Source organism: Phaethon aethereus (genome assembly GCF_964289735.1).
Source record: "Phaethon aethereus genome assembly, chromosome: 5".
NCBI classification, from domain to species: domain Eukaryota; kingdom Metazoa; phylum Chordata; class Aves; order Phaethontiformes; family Phaethontidae; genus Phaethon; species Phaethon aethereus.
The window spans coordinates 71,084,973-71,112,556 of record NC_138579.1 but is presented as its reverse complement, the minus strand read 5'-3'; the positions used below and the strand labels follow the sequence as shown (position 1 = coordinate 71,112,556).

The 27,584-nt window shown below is 45.0% G+C and overlaps 1 protein-coding gene across 1 annotated transcript in view; it reads left to right on the top strand.

Annotated features, from left to right (window-relative positions):
• Positions 1-17,911, top strand: part of PLCB2 (phospholipase C beta 2) — a gene marked incomplete at both ends in the record, with an annotated part of 45,684 nt that extends 27,773 nt beyond the window's left edge. The window contains 17 exons of the mRNA XM_082000061.1: positions 667-763; positions 1,688-1,772; positions 2,203-2,327; positions 3,400-3,554; positions 3,997-4,161; positions 5,273-5,372; positions 5,641-5,745; positions 6,754-6,839; positions 6,937-7,033; positions 8,712-8,765; positions 10,343-10,553; positions 10,791-10,959; positions 12,672-12,748; positions 14,938-15,033; positions 16,183-16,240; positions 16,907-16,993; positions 17,639-17,911. Of these exons, the coding sequence (XP_081856187.1) occupies positions 667-763; positions 1,688-1,772; positions 2,203-2,327; positions 3,400-3,554; positions 3,997-4,161; positions 5,273-5,372; positions 5,641-5,745; positions 6,754-6,839; positions 6,937-7,033; positions 8,712-8,765; positions 10,343-10,553; positions 10,791-10,959; positions 12,672-12,748; positions 14,938-15,033; positions 16,183-16,240; positions 16,907-16,993; positions 17,639-17,911 (2,040 nt within the window). The remainder of the gene's footprint in view (positions 1-666; positions 764-1,687; positions 1,773-2,202; positions 2,328-3,399; positions 3,555-3,996; positions 4,162-5,272; positions 5,373-5,640; positions 5,746-6,753; positions 6,840-6,936; positions 7,034-8,711; positions 8,766-10,342; positions 10,554-10,790; positions 10,960-12,671; positions 12,749-14,937; positions 15,034-16,182; positions 16,241-16,906; positions 16,994-17,638) is intronic.
• Between the last annotated feature and the right edge of the window lie 9,673 nt (positions 17,912-27,584).

Here is a 27,584-nt window from a genome sequence, read left to right as displayed (position 1 = left end):
TTAGTTTTCTCTGGGGCCTCACCGTATTGAATAGAGATGAGCCCAAACTGCAAAGGGGAATGAACAGTGTTATGACCAGTTGGGGGCTTTCCTTCCCCCATGCAACACAACTTTTGCAAGAGAAACTGAGTAAGAGAAATGATGTTGCAAGCATAGGGAATATGGCAGAAGAGTTGTTATTTCTGACTCTGATATTCCGCATGATTTGGAGATAACTGTCTGCCTTCAGGGTGTTTGGAGAGGCTTGGCCTTAGTCCGATAAAATTTGTTACCAAAAGATGAAGTGCTGCTGCTGAAGGGGGAAGGAGGATATCAGCATTTCCTTGGATTAAAAAAACCAAACACACACATTTTCCATTTCTGTCTCCCTAGTATCACCCAGAGAAGAGGGAAAAACAATGTCTGCAGTTTGTCTCAGGCTCTGTGCTTTGACAGGTTAAAGAGGTCCAGGGCTTCTTACATACTGACTGATACCTCTCCATATGCCTCAGTTTCAGTTTTTTCCAAGCTACCTAGAAACTCTGTGCCCCTGACTACACTGCCCACAGTGTGCTCTGGTCAGCGCAGCCACCAGAGTTCTGTGATTGTGAAGCTCAGGTGTGGTTTGTTTCATTTTTAGGAAAGGTCTCTTCATCTGTCTTCTCTTGCATTTTGTTTTCTGCTCAGGGCACTGCTGGTTTGGAAGTAACAGCGTATGAGGAAATGTCCAGCCTAGTTAATTACATACAGCCTATCAAATTTGACTCCTTTGCAGTCTCTGCCCGTAAGTCCAACTCAGTCCTTTAACGATCCCAAGTGTTTCCATTAAACCAGGAGAGTAGAGCTTTCAGATGCTGCTGTTCTCCACCTGCCTTTGTGACTTGCTTTCACCCATTTTCTGTTGTGTTCCCTCTCCCACAACATGCGCACAGTCACAAGCACTTCCTTTCTGCCCTCCTCCTCCTCCTCCCTGTAGTAAGGAATCGGTAAGGAGAAGACAGAGAGATGTCAGATACGGCTTCCAGTTATACGAGTGAGGATGAAAAGAAACAGCCTAGAGGCCAGTGACATCTCTGGGCTTGCTTTGCTGCTTCTGAGGGCAGGGTTGAGCCCCGTGTTTCTTAATGTATGTGACTGGCCTTCCTCTTCTGTGGTGACTGGACAGAGAAGTGTCTGAAACACTGAAAATGCACGCAATTTCTTTATACATAATAGGCTCCTCTAAACAGTTTCCACATTTGGGTCTAGCTTTGAGTGAGCTAGTTTGATGAAAGAAAGAAAAGTAGGGGAGTGAAGAAGGGGAAGCTTTACAAAGTAAAGAACTTTGTGCAAGACTTTGAACATTTGGATTTACTTGGAACTCTAAGCAGGAGCTATTCTCTAAATGTCACTGAAATCCAGGAAGAGACAGGCAAAACTATTGCCATTTAAGCTTTGTGAGCCAATCCTGTCTGTAGTCCATGAAGTTCCTGTCCTGTAGTGCACAGCCATTGTCTCCCTGGAAAACACAGGTCATCTTTTGTGGGGTATTATTCTTCAGTCCCTTTTCAAGGGACCAGAGAAAGGCAAATTGCCTTGACAGAAAATGGTACCTGGTAGAAAGTGAGACTAAACAGGTCGAGTGCTTCTTGGGTCCATCAGTCCCCACACACAGGATGGGGGCTGGGCATGCCTTTCTTCTGAATGCTTTCTTATCTCCTGTTTCTAGAGAAGAACCGGAGTTACGTCATCTCTTCCTTCACAGAGTTGAAGGCTTACGATCTGCTAACCAAGTTCCCTGTGCAGTTTGTAGAGTATCCTTTTGGTAACTGTTGTCTAGCGCAGTTGGTTGTATGGAGTAGGAGAGCTAATCTGAAGCTTGGGTAAGGCTGGGGCATATCCAACAGGCTTCTGGTTTCAGGACCTGGTAAACTCTTCATCAAAGATATAAAGTGGGCATGTGGGACATGGGATCTTCGAGGGTGGCTTGGGGGCTGTTCACAGAGATTCTTGAGAGGATGCATGCTGCTGTAGTGAACGCCAAGGCTGCCAGATGCTTGTCCTTAAGTGGAAAGGGTAAGGGAAAGGAGCCTGTTGTTGCCAGGGCCTCTCTTACTTCTTATCTGGAAGGCTCTTGAGCATTTGGTAGTAGAAGTTAAAACAATTTTCATAATCTGCATACATGAGCTAGCCCCAGGGTACACAAGGAGTCCTCCAAACTTGTTTCCAATAGAGCAACTGTAGATACAACAAGCGGCAGATGAGCCGGATTTACCCCAAAGGCACCCGGATGGACTCCTCTAATTACATGCCTCAGATGTTCTGGAATGTCGGCTGTCAGATGGTGGCACTCAACTTCCAGACCATGGGTGAGTGTCACATTGTCCTCCAGCCTCTTGAGTCGTTGAGGCTGTGTGCTTGTGTTCACTGTCTCTTCCTTCACTACTACATCCTACCACTGCCATTTCCCTGAATGCGTTTATCCTGTGTGCCTTCTCCCAAAGTGTTGTTGTTCTTTGTCTGCATCTCTCGTAGGCCAAAAGCACTTTTCTAGGCCCAGCACAAACCTGGCACACAGTGTCTGGGATGCCGGTCCTACACACTTGTGTATACACACATACAGGGACTTGCTGTCATCCAGTGTCTGGGTACTGTCTCTGGCTGTCCTGTAACGTGATGTCAGACTAAATAATGTGCATGAATGCATCAGAAGTTCCCACTTCTCCTAAGCTGCGTCCTCTTTTGCGAGGCAGCAGGCAGAGCCCCATCTGGCTACAGGACTGGCCTGTCTATGCTATTATTTCCGGTATTTTGACCTGCACAGGGAAGAAGGGCCTTTCCTTGCTGCATAACCAGCATGGGGAGGAGACAAAGAAAAGCCTCCAGAGAAAGCTATTATTTAGCCCTCTTCCTTCTTCAGAGGAGTATTTTCTGTATAGAGGTTGTAGGAGACTAGCTGTAGGATCAGTAGGAGAAAAAAGAAGCAACTTTAAAAGGGAGAGGTGAGAGATTGGTTATGAAGAGGATATAATACTGAACACAGGTGCAGAAACCACAAGACAGTGTTCTCAAGAGAAGTGGCAGAGGAGAAGATGGACTGAGAGGAGGCCCAAAATGAAAGGGGGAAGGAGTAGAGGGGTTCACACAACTATTTACTTCACACCCAAAAATAGTGGGTACTTCTTAAAGCAGGTTTTAATTTAGTTCTACCCATGAGTTATGGTGCAATCATAAGCAAACCACTTACCTTTCTTATAACAGCTGCTGTAATATTTTTCCCTGTAGGGTGCTGAGAGGCTTAATTAGTTTCTGAAATGGCTTTGTGAGCCTTTGGCTAGCAGGGGCTGTAAAAGTACAGCATCTTTCAGCGCACTTGTAGCACAAAAGCCACCTGATGAGGTCCCACAGAAATTTTTCTCACTGTGTTCCTCTGTATCTCAGATGTGCCCATGCAGCAGAACATGGCTCTGTTTGAGTTCAATGGCCAGTGTGGCTATCTGCTCAAGCATGAATTCATGCGGCGTCCAGACAAGCAGTTTGACCCCTTCTCTGTGGACCGCATTGACGTGGTGGTGGCAAGTACCCTGTCTGTCACGGCAAGTACAAACCATGGTGCTGTTCCTCCCCTGACAGTCAGTTCCTGGCACCACATATATAAGTGGCATCCATGTCCCCGCTATTTATTACCCAGTAGGGTTCTTAGTGGCAAATGAACCCAGAGAGTCCTGTGGGAGAGTGTTACCATGGCAACTCCCTGTCTTTTCACTATTTTAAATTAATCGTAATTGCATGAAAATGGAAAATTAGCATCTGCCACACAGAAGAAGCCAAGGCTGTGATGATGGGGAGGGAGGAGGTGGGAGGAAGTGCTGAAGCAAGAAACATGGGTGGAGGTAAAAGAAAAGCCTATTGTAGATGGGAAGCTGCAGCAGAAAAGGTGTTTTGGGGCGGGATAGTGACTTTGGGGTGAAGATATGGGTGGGTTCTTCTGTTTTAATCTTTCCAGCTGTTGCTAATTATGTTTGTGCTGCTTCATAGATACTCTCTGGTCAGTTCCTCTCAGACCGCAGTGTGAAGACATATGTGGAAGTAGAGCTGTTTGGGTTGCCAAGGGACACAAAACGCAAATACAGAACCAAACTGACCTCCACTGCCAATTCCATTAACCCTGTATGGAAAGAGGAGGCTTTTGTTTTTGAAAAGGTAATAACATTTGATATTAATTCAGACAGAGAATCCTTAAAGACTCTGTTGGCCACAAGCACTGCCTCTTGAGAGGTCAGGGACAACAGAAGGGACTCCCTTCTGGAGACCCCAGCCATGGCTTTAGACACACAAGGAGTTATGTGTTGCGCTCGCAGATAATATCCAACTACTATGTCCGAAACAGCTCTCTATCAGTATTCCCCTGTACAGGCAAGGGGTAGCTGGGAACATTTCTGGGAATAACAGGCATCAAAAGTCTCCTGTTTGTGATGCACTTCAGACTGAATTGACTAATCAGCTTGGACAACTTCAAGCACTAGGAAGCAGAAAGGACCTGAATGTCTGTGGTTAAACTGTAAATGAGAGAGAAACAGGCAAACTGGAGAAGTGATGGGACCAGAGGGACATTCTCAGTTGTGCCAGAATGCGGAAAGCTGCCCTGTTTATCCACAAGAATTCAGCGGTCACTAATCCAGCTACAGGGTACGGGGAAGTTAAGTCAAAGGTGATAGTAACGCTTGGCTTTCTGCAGTAAGTTACAAAGGCAAAATACATGTTACACAATTTACCTCTGTCAAGCACGCTGTGAAATAGCAGGTATTTTCAGCCTACTTGGGATGCAGTAGATAAATATTACCCTCATTTCAGAAAGCACTTCTCAGGCTTCAGATCTGGCAGAATAATTTTTGGTTCACTTTATGGCAGAAGAAAATGGGAGAGGAGGGAGGCAAGAGCCCTTACGGCAAAGTTACCATGCTTGCTAAATTATCCTTCCAAGTTCATTCCCTTCTCTGGTGAATTGCTTCATGGCAGCTGTGGTTTGGAGGGTTTGTTGCACCATTTTTTCTTTAGGTAAACTGCCCTCCTTTGATCCTGTGCAGTCTCTCCTCCGAGAAGCCTGTGTTTTGTGGAGTTCCTGTGAATTTAGTTATGTCTGTGATAAACTGTAGCCATAAATTACAAGATGCAGAAATAGGCAGCGACTTCCTTGGAGAGGTGGCATTGTTTTGGTGGAAAGACGAGAGAGTAAAGTTCTACTTAGTGAAGCCAGTATGCTGTTAGGAGTTAGAGATCAGGACATTCATGCCTTACTCTGTTTTTTCCTTAGATCATGTTGCCTGAGTTGGCATCTCTCAAAATCGTGGCTTGGGAGGAAGGAGGAAAATTCATCGGTCATCGTGTCATTCCTGTTATTGCAGTGCATTCAGGTAAATTTTGTGGAAATTCCTTCAGCTTTTGTGCCCTTGAGACCTATGCACCAGAAGCTGTAAAGAAGATATGAACATCTGGATATTTTGCTACTTAATCTCCATTCCTGTAGGCAGTGGAGCCTTCAAATTCATCCTGTTACAGCCTTGGCTTAATTCTGTAGTATGTTCACCATGCCCCTCTGTAAAGGAGGTTTTACTGTTGGAGCACATAGACAAGAAGGGACAGAGATTCTGTTATCTTACCTCTTCTCCTTTCTGTTTTCAGGCTACCACCACGTTTGCCTCCGCAGTGAAAGTAACATGCCACTCACCCTGCCGTCTCTATTTGTGTACCTGGAAATAAAGGACTACGTTCCTGATGCTTGGGCAGGTAGTAGGTGTTAGAACGCGTGTGGCGGGGTGCTCTGGCTTTGTCCAAACTGTGGTCCAGATGCGTTTTTCCAGCCAGGTGCTTTCCTGCTCCACCTCTAATTCCATGTCGGGGTGGGACCTAAGCACATGCCAGCATCCAGTCATACCCTTGCTTTCATCAGAAGAGAGTGGATGCTTGCCCTGCAACTGTGACTGTTCCCAGTATGGGCCGATGCACGCACCCCTGATGTGCAGTGCAGATGTCACCCCGTCTCTCTGGTTTGGAATGGGTCGGTCTCTTTACTACTTTTATTCAGTGTCAGGGAGAGGTTTCCTAGAGCGCAGAGGTGGTAACTCAGGGATGGGCAGCAACAGGGTTTTAGCACAGGAGTGTTGCTCTTCCCTTTCTGAAGAGAGGGAGGTTGTTGCTGGTACGGGGATACAGTGATCTTCCTTTAAAGAGGGTATGGTCAAACAGCAAGAGATGAATCAGGAAAGAAGGCCCCTGGAGGTAATAACAGCAAAACTCTTAACCATGAACAGAGCCATGCAGAATGTAACAGCCACAGAAGTTCTTGTGAATACTTCTCATGTTTACTTTCTCTTCACCTGTGTTCATACAAATGAACCTTTTTCATGGGGGAAATCCTTTGAAATTGATGGTTTTAACACATATTTGTAAAAAAGACCAGGTTTATACAGTATTGGACTGGAATTGGAGCAGGGAGCTGTGCAGGTTAGGAAAGTCTTAATATTGGCTTTGGATTTTGGGAGCAGTATGCTCTTTGTGGCCTCACAGAGCTGCTCTAAACATCAGCTGTGAGCCATCACCTCAGAAAGTGACTGAGGCGAAGTCGGCCCCTTCCTTTGTGCTGTCAGGGAGAAGCTTGTTCCAAGCAGAGTGTACGAAATACGCCTTCTCCAAAGTTTCCTGTCATGAGGCCAGAAAGGGAGCCAGAAGGCAAGGACAATCAGAATACAATGAGTTATTTGATAATCCGAGCAAAGACCTCCTCTTTGTTTCTAGATCTGACTATTGCTCTCTCCAACCCCATTAAGTTCTTCAGTCTGCAAGACAAGAGATCAGTTAAGCTAAAAGATGGCTCAGTGGAGGTAAGTTTTTCCAAGTGCTGTCACTGTCTCTAAAATACCTTGCATGGATTCAGCCTGAAATAATAGAGCTTTGATTTACCTCTGATGTTCGTTTTAGAGGCTTGGCACCCAGAGGAACTTCCAATCTGCTGAAACTAATGGAATACCAGACTCTACTGGGAAGTTCAGCACTCCTGGTTCTAATGGGCCTGCAGGTAAAGCTGTGGATGTGGGGTCGGCTAAAAGTAGAAGGGACACTCAAAAGGCTGGAAAGAGACAGTGCTGGAGGGTGAAGATCCTTGGTAATGGGGTCAGAAACTCTCAGGCCAAGTCACCAACTTAAATTCTGGTGCTTGTCATTAATGGCAAAAGTTGTAGGTATCCCCCGATGCTTGGGCTGGAGCGAGTGTGACGTGCATACTTGCTTTCACTCCACAACAGAAAAGTAATCTCAGGTATCTACTGAAAATACCAGGAAACAAGCTGTAGGCCCAGCTGGCATGAACATCGTCTTTCCCCTCCGAGGCAGCACTAACATATTGGGGTACTACTGCTGTTTCCTGTGCTGTCCTGCACATATGCTGAGGACTCAAATAGAGGAATGGAGTTTTCCAGGTTCAGCACAGAGTGCCCTGGGAGATAACTACATTAACAGGGAACCACTGTCCAAGGAAGAAGTGGCCCATGGCAGAGATGTAGCCTTTCATTTTAAAAGTGAAATTGGAGGTTGGACATAGATTTTGAGCAAAGACATGATAATTCTGGATGTTTCTGAGACAAAGCTTTTAAGATCTGGCTTGGATTTATCCCATAATACCTCACTGCTTTTCACCTCTTTGTTGTTCTTTGCAAGGGTCTCTTTCTATAGATTACTGTTGATTTCTGAAATTATGTTTAGATCCCCCCGAAAACTCTTATCTTGTGAAACTGCACTTGCACCAGAGTCCAGTTGTATAATACTTTGGAGCTTGAAAGACTAATTTTATTGATCAGTTCAGATGAACACCAAGCTTTTTATAAGATCCATTATAAGTTCGGAGTGAACAGATCCCATAGCTGGCATTCTGCAAGAGTGGAAATGGAGCACGTCCTGTGTTTTGACCACTAGATTAAATGGGGACCCGTTAACATAATAAAGGCAAAAACTACTTCACTCTGACCAGTCAGATGAGTTGGAAAAAAGTTACAGATTTGCTTTCATAGAAATCAAAAGACAAAGTCAGCATTTATTACTAGGTTTAAAGAAACTGTAGCAGATAAAGATCTTCCTAACAGTATGTTTGTTCCTTTCATACTGGCACCTCTTGGCCTTACAAAACAAAATAGCCAACAAACATTAAAGGTGTAGTATTGGTGAAAGTGCCAGAAGGGATGTTCCTCAAACATGCTTCTAATCCAAACCAATTGACAGAGTAATTGCAGGTTAGGTAAGAACATGTCCCCTACTGTACACTTAACTACCTAATTCTGTTCTATTCTGTTTTATAGTAATTGACAGCTAATGAATATTTCTTCCATATTAACTGTATCAGCGTGATTAGTGTCCTTTCAAATATGTTGGTGTCAAAGCAATCATTTTTCTCAAATTTCAGACCAGAACATCCTTCTCACCTAATCAGAAGTTTACATGTGTCAAATCATCACTAGCAATATTCAGCTAATAGAAAGCAAATGCCCTTTTTCTCTGGCAAGGCAGAGAATCCTGTTCCCTTTCTGCTGTGCTTGTTAACAAAGTTCTCAAGTGCCTAAGCATCTCAGCAGCTTCATTAATTCCTTTGTATTCACACCCAACACCCTTCATGTGGCCTATGTTCTTGATGAGCTCTCCATTGCCCGTTTTCAACCCGAAGATCCAAGATAGAACATAAACAGGAACCTTTTTTATGATTGCAGGAGCAGCAGCATTTGCCAAGGATGAAAGTGTGATAGAAGTGATGCAGATTGCAGGTGACTCCTCTCGCGCTGTTCACACGGGCTGAGGCCCTGTCAGTCATCTTACATTCCCTCTCTGCCCAATTTCTGACTGGGACAGAGATGAAGCCTGTTTTGCAAAACCTGAACCAACCCTGCCCGTTGTAGCCAGCACTAAAGACAAACCACGTGAATCTTTGGGCTCGGGGACCTGGTTTCCCTGCCTGTGGCACCGTTTGCCCAATTTGACAACTGCCATGGTGCGTGGCAAGTTCTCAGGCTGGGACTGAGCTCACAGCAGGTCTCAAGGAGAAAAGAGGCTTGAAGTTGCCATGGTCCATGCCTTACACAAGCTGGGCCTCTGTCATCTGCACAGGTAGGTCAGAAGAGCTTCAGACCGCTCCAGCTTTAGTCCTCTGTGGCCACTGGCTGCAGCAACACTGCAGCAAGTCAACGTTATAGCAAGGTAGGAGCTGTCACTTGAGTTCTGCTCTACCAGATTCGATGGTTCCTTTACCCTGGCTAAAGCAGAGGTTATGTGGCTGCAGGGAGTCTTCAGCATGTGTGCACCCTCTATAATAATGTATTGTTCACCTGCTTTTCTGTTCATGCAGTGTGATACTAATAATACAAATCACAAGTAACCAGTGTGCCTATTTGTGCCACAAAACTGAACTGAAGGCACAAGAGTAAACCTTGAGTAAATCCTGAGTTGTAGTCAGGATATGTTGCCAAATAGGTTTTGTTTTTAAAAGTTATTCCCGAAGAAAAATGTTCCCCTGGACAGAACTATGATTACATTAAATATGTACTCTGGTAAAAAGCATCACTTAATATGGAAGCGTAGCAGGCTCTGGTTTGTTGACTAGACTTGGTGACTGAGAGACTCGCATTTAAGCTGTACCCTTGAGTTTCCTCAATATGAGCCTTTTAGATGGAGTTGACCCTGCACAGCACAACATTGTGTTGCAGACACACCCACAAGTTCTGTTAATTTTTACATATTCCAAGCAAAAAAAAAATTTACTTCCCCTGAGAAGATAACTTGCTGTGGCCTTTCTGACACAGATAACCACATCTGACTGACTTGCTACTGCCAGATAACAGGTTCTCCGACAGTTCACAGGCATCCTTCCCCTCTCATTTTCATTTGCCTCAAAAGCCCTTTCATTTATTCCTCACAACTGAAGAAATGCCAGGCATTAAAATTGGAAGGGATGAAAGCACCTGTCATTGTAACTCCATTTTGCAAAAACATGAGTAATGAATAAGCTTTTCCCTTATAATTAGGGCTGCCAAGTAGCTTAACAATTGTGCTATCTTTGGGATGCTTAGAATTGTGGAAAAGGGTGCAAGGCACAAGACAGACAGACTGGCATGTCATCACCAGTGTGTTCCTCTGGCAAAAATACCAAAAGGCAGCAATTCTTCTGGCCATTCCCATGCCATGCATCCACCAGATGGTGAACTGAGCTGCACGCAATGCTGAAAAGAGAGAGGAAAAGCTGAATGAAGGCGGTGCTGAAAAAACCCTGTCTGACCCCAAAAAGCATTGCAGCAGGTTGAGAAATGCTGGGTGAGAGAAAACAGCCTCTCTTTATTGTGTATTTCAGAGCCTCAGACAGCCAGCCTCGCAGAACTGCAGCAGATGAAGCTCTTTCTGAAGCTGCTGAAGAAGCAGGAGAAAGAATTGAGGGATCTGGAGAGGAAAGGAAGTAAGCGGAGGGAGGAGCTGCTGCAGAAATATTCTGTACTCTTTTCGGAGCCTGTCTGCTACAGAGGCAAGAAAAGGATGATACACACTAGGAAAACCCAGAAGAAGAGGTAAATACAACACAGGGTCTCCAGCAGGGCCTGGCTTGTGGGCCACCTCCCCAAACCAAAGCAGAGAGATCCCCAAGAGAAACATGGGCTCCCCTTCTCTAAAGGAAGCATGGAGTGGTGTGGGCATCCACATCTCCCTGGGCTTGTAGTGCCAGATGTTCCACCGAGGGGAGGTAGGAAGGTCAGGATTGTATTGGCATCTCTAGGGGCAGCACAGCTGCTGTATCTGTCCTGCAGGAGTTTGACAGCAGGTGATGTTGGTACATGTGCAAATCCTGTAGAAATGGCAGAAAGCATTGATAGCCGAGTTTTGGAACTGAGGGAGAGGCTGGAGATGGACCTCATCCAACTGGGGGAGGAACACCACGATGGGATTCGAAGAAAAAAGGAGCAGCATGCCACAGAGGTAAGGACTGCGAGCGTCAACAGAAAATGTAACCTAGGAGAGCCCCTGCAAGGACAGCCTGAAAAACAAAGTTCTCCACTAAAATGTAAGCTTGGAAATGTGGCCGTAGGGCAGAAATCACCTCCCAGAGCAATTGTTAGGTCCATACAAGATAATTGAGAATGTAGGCAGTGATGCTTATTTGTTAGAGGCTATAGAAATCCATCAGAAACATTTTTAAAGGTCTGCACTTTGAAAAAAAACTGAGCAGCGCTGCCCTGGAGCACATCAGGCTCCATCTGCTCAAACTCTTCTGGTAGTTTAGCCTGGGGTTGACATGGCATTGATTGGCTTCGTACACTGCCAGGTGCCAGCTCTCTAGCAGCATGGGGACATGAGGCTGTACCACACTTCTTATGGCTCCCTGCTGGACGCTGTACCCTCAGAGCTAGGGTGGCACACAGGTATGCGGACGCCCTGCAGGTTCACCAGTGGCAACCATCGTTACAGACGTGCCATAGGGGCAACCGCACTCACCACTGTCATTCAAGCAGGCCAGATGACATGTGGGAACAGAGCAGCCCCAGTGACGCATTCAGTGCTTGCCATTGCCACATCTGTGCTAATAAAATGAAAGCCTTGCAAGAGACAGTACTCTTAGGACCAGCCCTTAGCACTGACAGCAGGACTGGAGCTCTTTCTTCTTGAGCTCTGGAAAGTGTTTTGTTGTTTGACTTAGTAGAAGTCTCCAGTGAATCCTGAAAGTGCACCAGTGTTTCCCACACCCTCAGACCCCGCCACCTTAAGCAAACCCCAGCAAGAGGCAGAGCAATGCCTCGAGACAAAGTGTAGTCCACAGGATGGTGATGATAAATATGACATACGCCATCTGTTCCAATGAAAGGGGGATGATTCCATGGAGGCCTTTTCCTATCGTTATTTTCCAGAGGAGTTTGCATCATATGCCTTAAATCTTAGGTTCCCTGATGCCCTTTGGCTTGATCAGCACCTTGCAAGCTGTCTACAAGACTGGCTGGTCTAGCCTATATGAACCCTGAGGGGAAAAAAAACCCTCTTTGAAACTAGCTTACCTGGAAATCATGCTTATCACCAGAGAGAGAAGCCAAAGGAATAGAACATCCTTGTCTCACAACTCTGTCAAAGACTGTGAGATTTAGTGGGCAAGGCTACAAAAAGGAAATAAAAACCTTGAGTTCTCCCTGCACAGCACGTAGCCCAGCAGCCAGGGATTTTCCCTTCAGGCTGTCTCTCGGCAGGCAGCAGTGCAGGCAGGTCTGGCACTTACTTTGCTAGGAGCTTGCACAGAACTTTGTTCCCACAAGACAGAAGGCCCATCCTCTTGTTAGCCTATGTTGTTTAAAAGGTAAGCTCTACTGCCATTTCCCACCTACCCACAAGCACAGTGAATCTGGTGCTGCCTCCTGCACAAAGAGATGGGAAGCTGTCCATAAAGATAACCTAAAGGTGAGTGACATGGCTCAGAGAGCACCCTTTGGAGCCTTGGTGGAGCCTGTCCACTAGTATGTGCCATCTGTGTGCAAATCTGAATTCGCTGTTGTGTTGCACAGGTTTCCACAAAGCCTCGTGGATTAGCTGGCGCCTGGAATTCAGTGCAGGGAGGGCTAAAGCTAAATCATGTGGCAATTAGATACAGATGGTTTGCTGTGTCTCATCTTGGTTTGGTTTTGATCTTGTTTTCATCCCTTGAACAGCAAGTTACCAAGATAATAGAGCTAGCCAGAGAGAAGCAGACGGCTGAGCTGAAGGCACTGAAGGAGTCATTAGAAAGGTAAACTTAGTATTTGAATAACAAAGTAATAATGCATAGCTCTTATCTGGGGTGGCATTTTCTGCTAGATCTCAAAGCATTGTACTGCAGTGAGTGACTACAGAAGCATTTCTTGCACGTTGGTGAGAAACTGAGGCACAGTGATGTGACACGGGGTCTCACACAGTCACACAGTGGCAGTGGTGGGAAGACGGCTCTTGTCTTGTGATCTCCAGAACAGTGTCCATGCGCCAGACAGGGCACCAGCGTTCAAGCTGCAGTAAGTAGCCTTGACTGACTGATTCAGAAAGATAGGAAGTAAGACTGCTGGTCACTGGGTGTCATCGCTATCTGCTGTAGTCAGTACATCACATAACCCCTTCCAGGGACTGATCAGCTCAGTCTTCTAAGTGAATTGAGCATCTTGGCTCCAGTACTTAAATAAACTGCCAGAATCAATTCACCAGTTTCTAGCCAGGCATTTATCCACTTGTTCTTGCAATAACATTGTCCTGAAGCTAAAATCCTCACTCGTTCCTCCTTCCCATTAAATCCTCCCTCAGCCTTTAGTTGCTAAGTCAGGCAAAACTTCCTCTTTTTGTGTCCTCCATCAGGACAGATTCTCTGCTTCTCTCAGCTATTCAGCATATTCAGACAAGACTAAGAAAAACAGGTCAGGTAGCTAAGTAATGGCTTGTTAACAATATGATGTCATTTAGTACAGTCACATCTACAGCTGGCTGTGAGGAGCTCTGGAAATATTTAAGGTTCTTGAGCAACAGGCAATAAAATGGCAGTTAAATTCAGTATGAATAAATACAAAGTAATGTGAATGGAAAAAACTAACCATAGCTCAACCATACACAGCGGTGAGCTATTGTCACTTAGGAAAGAGATCTTCAGCTGCTGCAGGTACTTCTCTCAAACAGCTCTTCATTCACAGCCCTGCAGTGGCCAAAGTGGCAAATAAAATTTTTGGAATTATATGAAAAAAAATTATTCCAAGTCAGCATTATGCCACTACATCTATCTCCATAGTGCAGTCACCTTTTCAGTATGCCATCTTGAACAAAAAGCTTTGAAAGAGCAAGAAGGGGGTGGCAAGGATAATCAGCAGTGAGGAGTAATTTCTGCACAAAAAGAAATTAAATTGGACTCAGCCTGGAGAACAGATGATTGAGGGGGATGTGACAGAAGTGGCTAAAAATCATGAATGGTACGGAGAAGAAGAATAGGGAAGTGATTACTCACTGTTTCTCAGAAGAGAAGAAATGAAGGACAGCCAGTGAAGTTCTCAGGGAGTACTTCCATCACACAGCATCTAAATTGAGTTCTTTTCCCCTCAGGGCAAGGAGCTGTGACGTCCAAAAGTAAAGCTAAACTCCAAAGTATGAGACATATTCATGGGAGATAAATGCATAGAAGCTGGAGGATAGACTGGGAAGGTGCAGGAGGGAAGAATTACGCTGCACTTGTTCTTGGTCATATGCTTCTCTGAAGCACATGCTTCTTCCACTGCTGGAGGCAGGACACCAGACTGATGGGCCACAATCCAACGGCCATTCTTACATGCCCCTTTAGCAGCTGTCTTGTTGTAATCATTTTGTGTCAGCCATCTCTTGTGCTCTGATGCAAACACCTTCCTCCATCTGTCGTGTCGCATTCTCTGGCCCACAGTTAGCATTTCTGATGGCCACATGTGCCTCAGTCAGGGGCACAGACCTTTGGTTTTCTGGGGTTTGTTCTTTTCATCTTTCCTACTAGTTGATCAAATGCCTTTTAAGTGTTTATGGTTTCTGCTTTGCAAGTCACATCCCATAGTTTATGTGCCTTTCTGCTTGCTTCAAGTCTTCTTTTTAGCTCTGCTATACAGACTTGTAGTTCCTTTTTTTTTCTTTCACCTTTGTTTTTAATTTAGCAGTGTAAGTACTTTCAGCAAGGCTCCTGCTTCTCCAGAGGAACCCATTGTAGGTACACAATACAACTGTAATTGTCTAACGTGTTTTCTCCTGTCCCTCTCTTTTAAAAAAAGAAAAAGTTACAGGACTTACTTAAAATATCCTTAAGACTTAGGGCTTTCTGCTGCACAATCACTCAGACTTTGCTTTTCTGGACAGCAGAGCACTCCGGAGAGCAACTCTGGAGGGATGCTTCGGTCTCTGGGGTTTGTCACCAGTCCTGTCTCTCACAGCACTCTTTTCTCTCCACAGCAATATTAAAGACATTAAGAAGAAGCTGGAGGCAAAGAGAGTGGAGCGAATCCACACCATGATGAGGAATACTAGTGACAAGGCTGCTCAGGAGAGGTACTGGGGTAGATGTTGCTGGGCTTTGTCTATGCAGAACACTGGCTGTCCTGCTCCAGGCAGCGAACAGTCTCTCTCACCATCAGGGAAACTTTTAAAGCAGCCAGACAGGTAGTGGCAGAGCTGTAGGGGTCAGGGAAGGTGTGCTGGCCTGCCCTAGCTCCCAGCTTAGCATTCAGTACACAGGAACATACGCAGTGAAGCCAAACATCTGCTCCCTAGCTGCAGCAATAATGTCACTCCTGCAATCACTGCTGACAGTGACTTCCGGAGCTTTCTCCATATGCTTAATTTTTTGGTGTAAGGCAGTCAGCAAAATTGGTTTCACTTACTGGACTTCTGAATAGCCTGAGAGGAGTAGTGCCTTCGAAATGGCCCTCGCCCCTCTGCAGGGAGTAGGAGCTCATGTGGAAATGCAGAGGGAGGTCATTGCAGATGGAGAAGTTGTCCCTTAAGACGACCCTTCCTATGGCACGCACTGTCTCTTTGGCTGTCTTACGTGACACGTAAGCTCCTGTGACAATGCATGTTCCAGTCACTTCAGCTGAAGCCTAAGAGCACTTCCAAATACTTCCTGCCTACCCTCATGCCTCAGTGGGTATTTATCTCCCCCTGGAATCAAAGGCAGGTCTTCCCCAGCCTCTCTAGAATCTGTTTGTAATCAGTTTCAGCAGCCCTCTCAGTTAAGAGGTTGTGTTTGGGCATATAATGGCCTCAGCCTTCCTTCCCAGTTGTTGTTACAAAAATAACACTCTGCTACTGAGCCTGTGTTTTCAAGTACGGCATGACAGGAATCAGCTGTAACAGCTTCATGTGTTCAAGGGTACAGAAGAGGGTACGCTACCTCCTTTGCTTCTGGCTAATAGCAAGGTCCTTCTGCTGTCTGTTAAGCTGAAAAAATAGATTTTTGCATCCAATTATTGGGCTTCTGTCTCAGTCAAATTTGAATGGTGTTGTATTTGCCTTTCCTAAAATTACAGCAACCTCTCCATGTGGGAGGACACTTATAAGAATATAACACACCTGTCTTTCTGTGTGGGCACTAGCAGTCCTGTCTTACTGTATGACACTTCGTCAGTATTGATAAACAGGTTTTATATAAAGATAGCAGATGGATTATAGGTTTTTATACATCTCCTTTCTTTAAAGGTTGAAGAAAGAAATTAATAACTCTCACATTCAGGAAGTGGTGCAAACAATCAAACTGGTAAGTAAGTTCTCCTGTGACTGTCTGCCCAGCAGCTCTGTTTTCTGCAAAGTGGGGGTATCTCGTGTGCATCAGCAGCAGCAGCTCTCACAGACAGAGCGCAAGTTCTCAGGGGCATTTAAATCCCATGAAATTGAGTATGTACTTCAGACAGTCCAAGTGCAGCTGAAGACAGCTACTACCGTTACTAAAATACTGCAGGTCCGTGAGGGTCTGGTGAGGCCTCCCACCTGGTCAGAGATGCAGTGCAAATACAGCTGCCCAGGATAGCCCTCAGTTCTAATTCAGGGATTTTTCTGAAGCACAGCTAATTAGCAATGTAACCACACATCTATTTAATAATGTGCAAAGTTTTGCAGCAGGGAAGGAGACCCTAAGGATCTCATCTTTGCCCTTCAGAGACCCAGCCCTTTGTTGAGCAGAGCCCTTGTGCACACGCTCACACAGGTGCACGCTCTTGCAGGGCTTCCCTAGCCCTGGAGTTCAGGGGCTTGGGTACTCCACAAATAACTTGGAGCCAGCAGAAATTGTTCAGAATTGGGGATGGGGGGGGGGATACTGTGGCATGTGCCCTCTAACCCTTGCTGTTGTAAGCTGGGGATGGCTAAAGCATTTATTTATAAAAACTTAAATTTGACTGGTTGTTTTAACTTGTTCTTTTTAAAGGTGACAGAAAAGACAGCCAGGTATCAGCAGAAACTGGAGGAGAAGCAGGCAGATAATCTGAGAACAATCAAGGAGAAAGAAAGTCAGGTAAAGGCAAAGATGAAGCTCAGGGTTAATACTGTTAGTGCAGTAAATCCAAAACACGACAGGGGATCAGTGTTCCCTGCGCATTCCTTAATTAATGCTACACTCATCCTACACACACACTTCAGACACCCACTCCTCAGTATGCTGAGAAAATTAATGACTTAGATTGGTGTAGGCTCCTGTAGAACCACTTTCTAAGTCGGAGGTGCTGCACTCCTACACTCCCTATGCCAGCACTAGCATTCATCTGATCACACAAAAAAACCCTGAATTTAAAGTGTGATGGAAATGCATCTGTAGAGGAGATGAGTCTCAGCCCTGAGCTCCTCAAACTCTAAACACACATAAAACGCCTTCATGTCCTTTCAAGGTGGATGTGCAGCAAACATGCAGTCTCAATTCATCAAACTGTGGTGCAAACCAGAATAATGTAAATCAGCAATCCTCCGTGCTTTCATCTTCAGGGAAGCCAAAGATTGCCTGGGGGATGGAGACGAGTCATTCAATATAGGGTTGAGACGAAAAATCACAAAGTGCTAACATCTCAGCTATTGGTCTCTCTCAGAGCAGGTTTTTATACCATTCTCAGCCTGACATCCACTTAGCTGCAGTGTTTGGAGAATGATCTGAAGTCTCTGTTTGCAGCTCCAGCAGGAGGCACTGGCAGAGTACAAGGAGAAATTGAAGAGTCTGAATATGGAGGTGCAGGAGGTGGTGAAGAATTACACAAGAGCAGGCTTTTCTGGAGAGCCAGACACTCAGAAGGAAGCAGTTCAGAGCATTCCTGAGGGAGAACAAGGCTCCACAGAACAACTGGAAGAAAAGATCCCAGTGGCAGAGGTATCAAGGCTTAAAATAGTCATGGCTGAGCCCCCAGGAGCCAAAACAGATGTTGAGATTGAAGAAAGCGTATTCTGAGAGATGCTTCCCTTACTTACTGTTCCATTTCAAGAAGGTTTACAGAGGTATACAGTGAAGTTAAAGACCAGCTTGACAAACTACTACTATCCCTTTCTACCCTGGGGAACTCCTGAGACCCTTCAGGAATTTACTACTTTATTATATTAAATAGTGGAAGTAGTGTGAAGAGATCGCCCTTCAGAGTGCTTCGCTCTCCTCGTCTTCCACAGCCTTAGCACTAAGGTATTTAAGCAGCGTAAAAGGGCCTGTGGCTGGACAGGCTCGTTGTTGGCATTCACAGCAGCATCTACATTACTATTTTAGTCTGGATTCAGACTTCAGTTTTTAGAGTAAGTAAGTTCCCTCATCGCCTGTCACATGCAACTCCACATCAGAGTGATCTCAGAACTAGATCCCTTTGAACTAATTTGATGGAGAGGTGGCCCACCCCATATGCTCCTGCCAGCTGAGAGCTAGCCCAGAATAAAGCCTCCCAAAATACAGCTAAGCGTGGGTGGCAGGTGCTCAGCAAAAAACGGTGTCTTCTAAAGCGCCGTTCCTTCTGGCAGCACTACCTGCTAATATTTGTAGAAGGAAAGGTCAGTTTGATAGAACCTGATACCATTTTTCTTGCCAGCACACCACTTCCTTGCACAACCAGTGTTGGCTTTTTAATTGCCACGCCCCCCTCCCCCCATCAGCTGAGGACAGTTTTCAGTACATTGGTATCCACACAACATAAACCAGCATTTCCTTCTCTGGAAATGTGCATTACCAGCATAAGTAGCTTTTCTTCTTTCCTTCTTTCTAACTTCCCCTTATTCCCAGGGGCTGATTCTCACTCCTGATTCTAACTTTGACTCCCACAGGCCTTCAGGCAAGTTCTCAGATCTGGATCCGTATCTCCTGAAGACCCTGCCAGTCTTGAGCAGCCTCCTTGGGCAATTACAAGGCATACTATGAGGAGTCAAAGAGCCTCCTCATTTGTACCACAAGAACACTTGCAGAGTTCTCATCCACAGCCAAGTTGACATTTTTAGATTTTCACTGAAACTTTCTCTCACGAAGCCAAATTAGTTCCATATTATGGGCTTAGGATAACAACAGTTAACAACATTTCTAAACTGAAAAGAATGTTGTTGCTCAAATAAAGAGCCAGCCAGTTTATCGCCTGTAAGATTCCCTTACACAGAAAGCTGAGTATGGCTTATAAGAAGAGACATTGAATTACCCATTCAAGTTGCAGAAGGCAGTTCTCTGGAGCTTTTTTTACATGCTGCCATCCCAGTTAATGACAACAGAAGGCTCAGCAGTGATCTGTAGAATCTGTTCCTTGCTGCTGGGAAAACCAAACTCCTCAAGTATCCATGTTCTTTAGGGCCTTGGAGGGAAGAGTACACACTACGCCTGTTGTATGCTCTGCTTTTGCAAGAGTACTGCATACCTCTTCCCTCAGAGCTTTAGTCATTTCCCCTTTCCTCATGCAGTATGTGCACCTGTAACTAAAGTTCAGTTTCTCCCTTTTGGTGATGTAACAGCTAAGTCTCATTCCACAGCCTAACTCTGAATTAAAATGCCCAGCCATATGACTTCAAAGGACAAATTGTCCTCAGCCTCTTTTAGCCCTAGCCCCATCCTTGCTGCTGTCTGTCTTCACTAACACAAAACCTTCCAGCAGAACACACCTGGAGGTCTCACAACAGAAGGGTAGGTTCCTTTTCCCAATCTTTACACTTCCACTTTCTAGGACAGCTGAGCCTTATTTTGCAAATGCAGAACTTGCATCAATGCCCCTGCCTCCACACATACTTCTCTCACCTGTTTTATGTCCTTGTGCACTGAACAGCTTTGACACAGCAAGTTCTCACTCATCCAGCAGGAAGGAACTGGAAACATATGGTCCAACTCTTTTCCTAGCACCATTTAAGACAGACTTTGCTTATGGATCCTAAAAAAGCAGGAAATAGCAGTAATTCAGTACAGAGCAGCCATATCCCAGCCTTTCTCATGTCACGCCCTGAAACAGCATTAGCCCCAGAACTGGGGTTGGGCCTGCCAACATACACTTGCACCAGCTCACAGGGACCCTGCACATTTGGCACTTACTTGTGTTCACCAGATTTCATGAGTAGAGGCGGGGGGCAACTGAGCTGGCACCCCCCCCGTGCCCTCCAAAAAAAAAAAAAAAAGTCAACCCCTCTCCAGTCATAGATCTGTACAAAGCAAGACTTTAATTAACAGAGGGGGAAGAAGAGACAATTTATTTGGCCATTCAAGCCCCCTTTTACAGAGCCACAGAGGGGAGAGTGTCTTTAAACCCAGCCATAGAAGAGAAATGGGTGAGACCATGGTCTAAAAAAGGAGCTTCTCCCATCCTCTTGTTACTAAAATCTTTGCCCTTAATCTGGGACAGTACTAGAAGAGATGTGTGCACCTGACTGGAGCAGCAGTCTCTCTCCCCAAAGCTTTAAGTCAGTCCCATGGCTGCAGCGTAATCTATTAAAGTCCCCACTCACCCCTCAGCTTGTTCTTCGGGGTTTCTGTCTTTTCTGGAAAAGTAAGCAAAGTAAGTCATGGCAAAAGCTACAGCATGCAGTGGTTGTTAGATGAGAACAGCTACACCTCGAAACTGCATTGAGAAACGCATTGTGAAGTGCTGCTATTAAAAAAATAAAAAGCCCAAACAACAACAAACAGCTCAAGCAGGCATGAGAGACAAGATGTTCCAAGCCTGGTCTGACATCCAAGAAGAGACCATACCTCCCCTGTGGTGTTACCATAATACTGGAATTATGTATTGTAAATTTCTGACTTATTTATTAAAAAAAAAAAAAAATTGCATTTCTTAAAAAACTGAATCACCTTTTTTTTAATTGCAGTTAGTGGATATGGGAGCGAGTCCCAAATGTTCCCAGTGTACACACATGCTAACGGAGACATCAAGTGCCCAGAGTTTTCTGCCATCTGTGCTCACAGCTCTCAAATTCAACTCCTTCAGTTGTTAAATTTGCATTGAGGTTATTTTTTTAAACATAACATCCTTCTCACACACATTCTCCTCCATTCTTTATTGTACTTAATAACCAAGCGTAGCAAAGCAAAGCACTCACAGTCCAAATACCGCTCCTGCTTCTCCTACCGTTACAGGCGACCTTGCCTCACTCTAATACAGTGGCCTCCTCCTCCTCACAAGCACAGGTCAGAAGAGTATTTCAACAGGAGTCAAAACTCTTCTGGTGAGTTCATGGACGCACCAGGGCAGCAACACAAAGTCCCACACCTGGAGCTGGTTCTCTCCCACCCTGCAGCAACACTCACCCCTCACACACTCATGGCACGACGCTGTGGCCGCTCACTGGCTCTGACCGCCAGCAGAAGCATCTCCCAGGAGAGATGGGGCTCAGCGCAGAACCTGGGTTCACAAAACTCCAGCCAAGCGATGCCAGGGTACCACAGCATTGGCTCGGTTCCCTGCCTAGCTCATCCCGACAGCAGGTTGGGCTGCATGGGTGCCGTGGAGCTCTGGCATGGGTGTATGTTTTTGTGGCCATTTCCTTCTGCTGAGAACAGCTGCCTTCACTGTTCCAGAACTGAAGCTTTATTTCAGGAAGTGGTAAAATATTACTCCAGTTAGATCAATATTGTTGGCTTATAGAACAGCTTCTATCCCCAAAGTCTCACTCACGCTGTGAAGTTTGAGGGCCTGCAAAAACAGATGACAAACATCACAGCAAGGTAGGACTGCGTCCAGGAAGCAGTTCAATATTTTGACGTAAACCAGCTCGCAGTGTTGGCAGCTCCAAATTGGAGCCCACGTTCATTAGCCCCCCGCTTTCTAAACTGGGGCTGCTCATGGAGATCAAGGACGGTGTCCAAAATGGGATTAGCACAAGGGGAGGGGCTGCTTTCCTGGTAAGAGCACAGAGCCACGGCAATCGTAACAGCGAGGAGAGACTGCAAGCGGAGAAACACACCAAAACCGCACCCCGAAAAGCACTGGCCCTGCATGGGGGTCCCCAGCTAAGCACCGAGCATTTCCAGACCTGAGTAACAGCCAATCCGCATTTCCCAGCCACGCAACGGTGCCCGCAGTTACTCCCTGAGATCAGCCGCGCGTGGATGAAACTGGGAAAACAAGGCACTACCCTTAAGTACACGCAGACCTCTCATCTGTGTAAATACAAAGCCGCAGCGCTCACTGTTTTACAGCCTGAGACTGCTGATACCAAAAGTTGTTCAGAGTCGTTTCTAACTGTATTTTTAGGGGCACAACAGCCACCACCTGCTCTGTGTGTCATTACATGGCTTATGTTGCTCAACACCGAACAAGCTGTTTAGTGTTTATCCCACCCTTCTGCTGCACACATAGCATCCAACACAGCAGAAACACAGCTCTCATGCTGGCTACGTCGGGGTTTGTCACCAGCTTCAGCCACCCAGTCTATTCTGGCCATCCAGAACCCCTCCAGAGAAGTTTTCCAGGGGTTATTTTAAAGGACAATTCACCTCAGCTCTGTCTGGAGGGAACCCAGACATCTAGCTCAGAGCAAGATGCCAGGCACATTGCCAAGGCATCAGGGGTTACTTTTTTCCTTCAAACCCTTACAGTGAATGAACCCAACGGAATAAACCCGTGTTACAGAGACAGACATATAAAGCCGGGGTAGAAAAGCAGGGCCCGAATTAGTGGAAGTTTTCAGTCCTCTCTCCCCTGACACCACCACCTAAAGAACTCGATTCTGTTTCACAGGGACAGGGACAGCCCGAACTGCAGTTGCAGTGAAAAGGGGAAGGATGTGTTCTCTTCCTGCATACAGCACACGAGAGGACAAAGGCTCTAAACCAGGTCAGGCAGGTTCAATCTCACTTCAAAGGCTGCTTGGCACCTACCGCACTGGCACAAGCTACAGCCCATGTAACAGGGTTACCACCGCTACAGCCTCCAACCTGCGCCAATTTAGGCAGCGCTGCCTGTCAGAATTCCCCAATTGCTTCATTTTCCAGCCCAGAGACCTCTCATTACTGCATCGTGCCAACTCCTCAGCAACACCCTTCAGTGAGAGCTCGCACACTGCCTGTGAGCATTTTGAGGTCAATACAGCAGGCTGAACCCACTACTCTCCTAACCTTTTTCGCTCTTTTTGCCATCATCTCCAAGCAGAATATCAGCGCTCGGACAGCCTTTGAACGGCATAAATTGGTTGGCCAAAGCAAGGGCTGAAACAATGCCAGAGTGAAATGTTCTTCATAAGGCATTTTTAAAGGTGTGGACATTTCAAAAAACAATCATAGCTCAGCTACGCTATGAGACAGATGTAAGAAAACTTAACTTCAGCAGTTTGAATTCATGTTATTAATATCCTCTGCCGTTTGAAGCCTCAGGAAGAAAACACACCATGATGACTCGTACCCTTACACCACATCACAGTTTCTATTGTGCAAGCCTTCTGTTATTAAACAAAGCACTGGCAGAGCTCTATCAGGCGATTTATGCAGAATTTCATGAAAAGCAGGTGGAATGTTTTATGCAGATTACGCCTTACTGCTAAAAAAAAAAATCTTCTAAATGTACTTTTCAGAGAGTATACAGAAGAAACACTAACTGTAAGCAAAGCCACATCTCAGATGAAGTACAGACCACATTCTGCATCAACACCTTTCCCCACTGAAGCGAAGCAGTCTTCATGCCTCAGAGGCCAGGCGTGCCAGTGCTCCTCTAGAGAGAATACTGTCTCTAAACAAAATGGGATGAAATTGCTGCAAGATGAGAAATGGACAAGAGTAAGATAAAGCCCCCAAAACAAATGTGACTGTAGAGGTTTCACACAACACACGATGAATTCCGACCATCCCTCCAGCAGCACAACGGCTCAGAGAGTCACATCAGTGTTAGGTGATACTTGCTGACCACACACAGAGTGATATGGTAGTCGGATCAGATAGGTCTCTGTAATGAGGCTGTTACATACAGAAACCAAATTCAATGGTAATTAAGACAACAATAATGCCTGGTCAGACACTGAACAGCAGCAGGTTTAGGCACAATCTTAGATTCTTTCCACATTTTCATCTTTTATGTGGCATATTCTAAATCCCATTCTCTACCACTAAATTCTCTTGTCCAAAATACTTATTTTCATAAGACAAAACTTTGTACTATATTCTTGAAAAATTAAATAATGGGAATCCCTAAGCAAAGGAGGGCTCCAACCACATCAAGAGATACAAACACAAGACAATGTACCTGAAGGATTGGCACGGGGACTCTCTAAAACAAGAGCATTACTAACAAAAGAAACAGCAGCCAAACTCATCTCTTGGCCAACCCCTTTGCAGGCAGCTTCTCTAATGAGAATTCAGCACTAACATTTAGGGAAAAAAGAAAAAAAAAAAAACCCAAAAGAGTAACATGGGACACACTTTCAACTGAAAAGCCCAACCTAGGGGAAGGCTTCCCCTTGCTGTCTCTTCACTATCCAGTGGGAACTGGTGGTAGTGGGAAAGTTAAGGTGAGCGCAGCTCTCCTTGGCAGGCTGGCTTGTTATTAGCACCTTTGTTGTCACCATGCCCTTCACGTTTTCAGAGCACTTTACAGACACAAGTAAAAGCCTGAAGGTCATTGCTAAAGCAAATCAGTTTGCCATGGTGAATAGATGCAGATCCCCATGAATATGATGCTGTCAACCAAACACTTAGAAGCAAATAGCCAGAAAATGCACGTAGCTGGTTGCTTTAGCTATATTTCCATCATCAGTTCCTAGGCAGTCAGGGACCTAGAAGCCTTTGATGTCTCTTAGCAGCTCCAAACAAATTCCTGGCCATCCTCTCCTCCTTTGTAAGCAACAGTAACTCATTTCCTTCCAGTTTGCACAACTACGATGCCCCAGTTTTTAACTGAGGAATGGGCAGTGTGTACAGGCAGTTCTGTCTGCTCCCTTTCCTGCAATTACAGGAAGATTTGCCTTCAAAACTCTGCATACCACAAGCTGCTCTAGATATTCCTACAAACCGTGTCCAGTTGAGAGCCACAGTTCAGGCTCAGTTAGCACTGAATGATCCAAAATTATCTTCTACCTCCATAATAAGGATATAGTGCTGACATGACCATTGCTGACTACAGAAGGAAGTGCTGCACAGTAGCTGCTGTCTTTTAGTGACACTCTCCCTGCCCCACATGTATCCCCACGTGGTCAAGATTCACTGTGACTTATTATCCCCATTTATAGACTAGGACCTAGGCCACAGCAAAATGCTTTCTCCAGGCTACAGGGAGAAGCGTAGGATTCTTCTAACTAGACTGAATAAATCCTAAAATTTGGGAGCCTCATTTGATCTAGGGTCCTGCTGTAATCATTGGTTAAAAGATGGGGGCCTCTAGAGAAAGATTTGTCCCATTCTGAAATTAATGGGATAATAAGCTGCTTTATTTGATAGCACAGAGCCCTGTTTGAGGACAGGCACTATTATACATAAACAAGTGCAAATGGGAGATGACAGCAGTCACAGACTCCCCGTTTGATTCAGCAAATTGTTCATATAAACTCAGCGTGCCATCTTCAAAGGCCTACTATATGCTGATTGCTAGAGCTGTGGCAACATGGAAAAGACTCGATACTAACAAGGCTGACAGGAAGGAAAAATAAAAGGGAATGATTCAGGTGAAACATGACACAAAACAACATAAAATCCTGAGACGTAAGTATAACCTTGTTGAGTTACATATACGAAAACATATTCAGAGGAAACAACATCTCAAAGCATAATTACCCACTGAGTAGGCTATGAGCTATTCAGAGAAGAGGCTACATTTTGTTATATACTTAGATATCACTTAGCATACAAGAAATCTTGCTCCTGAATACAACTGCAATGCAAATTACAAACCTGCTCTGCTTATAATAATTCTCCCAACTGGTTGCCTGGTTCTTGGGGAAGGAGCTGGTGGCCCTGTAGACAGAGCTTCAATCTTCTCACTAATCTAGGTTTATCTTAGGACTTATATTTGATTCCACACTCATCTAAGTAATGGAGCAATTAATTGGTGATATGCCATGCATAAACTGTAAAGAGAGAAACACAAGAATCAGATATTTAATTCTATATTGGACAGGAAGATGGATACTTTCTGCATTCTTCACAAATATGGTAATGATCTTTTAAAATTTTATAAGATACTTGAATGGAAATCTTTCAAGTGCCTTCCCTCACTGTGTTTAGTCAGACTTGGGCCAAAGTATTAAATGAGGTTCAATCTTAAACCTGTCGCCCCTTTCCCCAAGAAACATTTGTTTCAGGATCCAGGCTTCTGCTATAGTCTCTTCTTGTTTTAGAAGCCACGTAGCCACAGAACAGGTAAGTTAGACCAGACTTCAAGGCTCACACTTCCCTTACCTCTCCGAACTACAGACATATTTTAAAGTATCTCAGCACTGCAACAGGCTTATGAATAAATCAAGATCTACTTTAATTTAAAACACAAGTGCAAAGGATTCACAACTACAGACGAGCTGGATCGTTTGTTTCAAATTATAAATCTTTTTAAAGCCCTGCTCTTTTGCATTAAAAAAAGCAGTATATCCAGAATACAGAAACATTTTACATCAAAAATTTTCCAGTGCAGCTAAGGAGGAGCTAAATGAATTCATTTCAACCAATTTCATCAGCCTCAAACTTAGACATCCAGTCTAGGCAAACCACCTACGATCCCTCTACTGGCCACAGGCAGAGCGGTATCAAGAGACAGCGATTTCATCCTTCAGCAGGTATCTGAGATAATGAAGATGAATCACCCTTTGGAGGTGTTCCTCTCACCATGGTCTACAGAGCCAACCCATATGCTTCGCAGACTGGGTGCCCACCATTTAGATGGCTGGCATCAGTGCAGATGAATTCCATCCTAAATTACTTCAAGTAATCAACTGTGGCTTCGATTTTGAAGCAGGATCTGTAACTGGAGTAAATAGCAGAGGATAGAGATTATTAACATCTTCTGAAGAAAATGCAATTATGAGGTTAGTTTCTGAGACAGTAGGACTGTCCCAAGAATAATGTAAATTCCAACCAATTTGTATCTAGAGTTTCAAAATAGGATCCCAGTTCCACATATATGAGTATATTCTTGAGACCTCACAACAATACACACCATTACTGTACAATGTTACATCCTGACCTAGAGTCCAATTACCTGGACTATCTCACTGATCAGAAAGTGTATCATACAAAATACTTACATCTCTTAAAATAGCTGAAAGAGCTGTTTAGACAACCAGTAACCTTCCAAATGTATCAGCAAAGGGATGGTGGGGAAGGGCATACCAATAACAAAACATACATCAAAAGTTTCTCTTCTCCCCATGTTCTGCAGTAGCAAGCAGGGGAGATAGAAGATCAACAAACCACCTCACATGAACACAAAAATCTCTCCTGGGATATGCAGGACAGCTGAAACTTTTTCTTTCAGTCTCCTAGAGCATCTCCAAAGCGCTACCCAACAATTGTCCCAGGGCAGCATTTCTCAGCCTCTCTTGGGAAAAAGGACTTGGAAAGAAAGGTGCCCGGAAACAAAACATAGGAACAAGCTTTCACAGACTCTCCATTCCAACAAGCACTGGAGGTGTTGCATATTGTGAATTTTCAACCATGAGATCCTGGTGGCAAGAACACCTGTCTTCACAGAGCCTGTTGTGAGGCC